Source organism: Erythranthe guttata, chromosome 8 (assembly GCF_056151865.1).
Source record: "Erythranthe guttata isolate IM_541 chromosome 8, IM_541, whole genome shotgun sequence".
NCBI lineage: Eukaryota > Viridiplantae > Streptophyta > Magnoliopsida > Lamiales > Phrymaceae > Erythranthe > Erythranthe guttata.
The window spans coordinates 23,816,620-23,820,811 of NC_142540.1; the positions used below are offsets into that span (position 1 = coordinate 23,816,620).

General features: G+C 29.7%; 1 protein-coding gene across 1 annotated transcript; it reads left to right on the forward strand.

Annotated features, from left to right (window-relative positions):
- The first annotated feature begins 723 nt into the window (after positions 1 to 723).
- LOC105964932 (mannan endo-1,4-beta-mannosidase 4) lies at positions 724 to 3,465 on the forward strand. Its single transcript, XM_012989439.2, has 5 exons — positions 724 to 1,038; positions 1,575 to 1,769; positions 1,924 to 2,046; positions 2,139 to 2,335; positions 2,919 to 3,465. The coding sequence occupies exons 1-5, from the start codon at positions 724 to 726 to the stop codon at positions 3,268 to 3,270; spliced, it is 1,182 nt and encodes a 393-aa protein (XP_012844893.2). The 3' UTR covers positions 3,271 to 3,465.
- Positions 3,466 to 4,192: the final 727 nt, after the last annotated feature.

The following is a 4,192-nucleotide window of genomic DNA, read 5'->3' on the forward strand; positions in this document are numbered from 1 at the left end:
GATTGGGTTTTAATTGGGTTTTGATTGGATCCAATATGATCCAATTTATTTTGTGGTTAAACTTTTAATGGACTTAAAGTGGATCCACATGGATCCAGTTTTAAAAAAATATCAACTGGATCGGATCCGATTTGTTTCAACTAAACTTAATCTAAACCGGATCCTTATGAACCGAACCGGATCTAATTGGATCCATGGAACCGGATCCAAATTGCCACCCCTACATTTTAGTAATCCGTATGACATTATTATGATTTTCAAGATTACTAATAACAAAAAAAAATATCATGGAGTCGGTAAATTAAGATAATTAAAAAACAAATTTAGAAACTAAATCACTACATGTTGGTCCACTTATAATATAATTATGATTTTATTAAAATACTAATTAGATTTCAAATTCATCATAATGAATGATTAACAAAAAAATTCACAATGAGGAAACAATAATTCGAAATTTATCATCAAACTATGTATAAATCTATAAATCTACTTTTGAATCCCCAATCACATTGTGTAGCAATGACATATATATATATATATATATATATATATATATATATATATATATATATATATATATATATATATATATATATATATATATATATATATATATATATATATATATATATATATATATACCTTCATATGCTACTCATTTTATTCAAAGCACAAAAAATAACATAAGTATTAAACAATAATCATTTTTTTGTATCAAAAATGTGTAGAAATAGTACTTTGGGTATTTGTTTTATTTTAGTAGCTCTTTTGATTGGTTATTCCGAGTCGAGTTTCATTAAAACGAGTGGTAACAAGTTTGTGAGGGATGGGAGGCCGTTTTATTTCAATGGTTTCAATGCATATTGGCTAATGACCACGGCTTCGAACTCGACAACAAGGTACAAGGTTTCCGATGTCTTCTCCGAGGCTTCGAAGAATGGAATGAACGTTGCTAGGGCCTGGGCATTTAGTGATGGTGGCTCTTATAGCCCGCTTCAGACATATCCCGGAAATTATAATCAACAAACATTTTCGGTATGCAATAATTAAAATATACGACGAATAAAATTTAATACAAAAAAAAACCTATCATTTATATATATATATATACAAAAACATATTCTAATTTATGTTTATTTCAATCAAAATTTACAAATGTTTACTTATTTTATGCTATTTTTTTTCGAATACCATAGTGTTTTTTTCAGTAATATTTTGCGAAGATGTGTTTTGACCCCACATTTTTTTGTAAATTTGTGTTTTGTCCCCCATTTTTGTTTTCTTCTCCTCCATAATCCTATGTAAATTATATACATTTTTAAAATTTAATATTACAATATATAAAATAAAATGGTTAAAAGTTATACTATTTAAAATAAAATCCATAAATATGTCCTATATTTGAATTTTTTTTATCAATATCTCTAGAAAATCGAGGATGGCGTTCCCTGACCCCCAATTTTATACAATATATAATTATTAGAATAATTTAAATTAATTCAAAAAAAATCATGCTCTAAATATGACACAGTTATAATATTTTTTTATTTTTTATTTTTTATTTTCTTTAGGGGCTGGATTTTGTGGTGGCTGAAGCAAAAAAGTATGGGATTTATCTAATACTAAGCCTTGTGAACAACTGGAATGATTATGGAGGGAAAAAACAGTATGTGGAGTGGGGGAGGAGCAAAGGTCAGTCCTTGAAAAACGACGACGAATTCTTCACTAATTCCGTCGTCAAAGGGTTCTATAAAAATAATGTCAAGGTACCTACAAATTATATATACTCTAGATTATTATTATTATCATTTTTGTTTAATTTAACGCTGCATCTAAGTTTTTTTTATCAAATTAATAATAGTATTTTCGAATTAAATTGACGTGCGTTGTATATATAAATGTGTTCGCGCGTGTGTGCAGACTGTGCTCACCAGATACAATACAATAACTAAGTTAGCGTACAAAGATGATCCGACCATACTTGCATGGGAGTTAATCAACGAGCCTCATTGCGAATCTGACCTCTCCGGAAACACTTTTCAAGTTCTCTCTGTCTTTCTCTCTCTTCTTTCTCTCACATAATTAAACAGATTACATTTTAACTTACTATTTTTTTTTTGTTGTTGAATATTTAGAATTGGGTTGCAGAAATGTCGGGTTACGTGAAATCTATTGACCGTAACCATCTAGTGGAAATCGGGTTGGAAGGATATTATGGGGAGTCGAAGAAATCGGTGAATCCAAACGGTTATATAGTCGGGACTGATTTCATTTCCAACAGTCGCGTTCCAACTGTTGATTTCACTACGATTCATATCTACGGGGAACAATGGTATCTATTTAAATTGCACAGCATACATTAAAATCATTCATTGCAATTAACTTCTGTTATTTTATATATATATATATATATATATATATATATATATATATATATATATATATATATATATATATATATATATATATATATATATATATATATTGGAATGTGAATTTTGTAATTAGTCAACATAATCATTTTCAACGAAATCTTAAATCGAACGGGATTTATATAATATTATGAAAATTCTAATTTTCAATCTGATTTTAATTTCTGTAAATGATGCTAATTTCTCTTATGCTCCGTCGAATTTCCATCCCTAGAAAATGTCACAAGAAAATAAGGTATGCACCTATAATTAACTTAGTTCTCTTTTAGAAGTATCAGTTAAATCACTATAAATTAATACAAGCAGTATTAACACAATTCTATTAATGTAGTAAAACAAATTAAACTATCAAAGTAATAAGTAATTCAGTATATTTTTACTGAGTGGTGACCGAAATAAATTATTATTTAAGCGAGAGTATAGTTTATGGAGGTTCTACTGTATATATAATTGATAGATTATTACGTGTAAATGGATCGACAGGTTGTCAAACGCAAGCTACCAAGCTCAAGCTCAATTCGTGAACCAGTGGGTTCAATCGCACATAAGCGACTCCCAATCCATAGGAAAGCCGTTTGTCATATCGGAGTTCGGAAAATCGTACAAATACCCGGGTTACAGTGTGGGAGCAAGGGATTCGTACTTGAGCGAAATATATACGAGCGTTTATAATTGCGCAAAGAGCGGAGGACCGTGTGGAGGTGCACTATTTTGGCAAGTGATGGATTTGGGAATGGAGAATATGGGAGATGGCTATGAAATTGTTTTGCAGAAGAGTTCTTCTACTGATTCTATTATCTATGCTCAATCAAAAAGGATGTCTTCTCTTCATTAATTAATTAATTAATTAATGTGTATTTATGTACGTGTTATTGATGTTCGGGCACTTAATAAATAAGATTAGCGACGTTTTAGTTTAATTAATTAGATGATGAATAATGTAATAAGATCTCTTTTTGGTGGAAAAGATCGAAATTTTAATAATATCATGAAATAAAAGCAATTAAGCTTTTTTTTCTGAATTTTTTTTTACTTATACATGCATATTATATTCGGTATCTATCAAATGGATCGGTAAATATTTCTTGAAATAATTCGGTTTATGGTGTTCTTAGCTTGACGAAGATTTAGGCGAAAAGAAATAACAAAAAGGAGGATTTCGTAGCTTTATGCAAGTATATAGAGGGATATAATATAAGATAGTGTAGTATCTGTAAAAATATACTACTTTTTGAGTCTCCAGTAGATTGCACTTGTCGAATTCTTATCGATAACTCGGAAGCTCTTATCGAGCAAGCACTCGTTCATCAAATGTATGTTAAAGAAATCGGGTTATTAAGATTTGATTGAATTAGTTAGAATCATACAATATCATAATATGATTATCTTATATATGGACTTATAATTATACAAATATCATTGATAGAATTATGAGATAAATGGGGCCGGGATTCAATTAAAATCCGGGTCCTATGTTTTATCATGGGCTTGAAATATAAAACGTAAACATTTGACGAATCTTGATTATATTGTCTATCAAGTCATGTTATAGTTCTCGAACGAGGCCTTTATCTAAGACCATCTTCCGTCGGATTTTTTTTCCCTCTTAAATATTAACTTACTCGTTTTTTGGTCGTGTATTTTTCCAACAGGGGACTGAAGTCAATTGCAGATAGCTAGAGAAGTAATGCTGCTATATGATATCGTGCAACGAGCCGGTGAATAGAGATGTTGTCGTTAAGCGGCTAATTAAAGAC

Excerpts from the sequence above, each read along its gene's own strand:
- LOC105964932 (XM_012989439.2), top strand. The coding sequence starts at position 724 with ATGTGTAGAAATAGTACTTTGGGTATTTGTTTTATTTTAGTAGCTCTT. Across the intron at positions 1,039-1,574 it reads ATAATCAACAAACATTTTCG|GGGCTGGATTTTGTGGTGGC; the intron begins GTATGCAATAAT and ends TATTTTCTTTAG. Across the intron at positions 2,336-2,918 it reads CATATCTACGGGGAACAATG|GTTGTCAAACGCAAGCTACC; the intron begins GTATCTATTTAA and ends ATGGATCGACAG.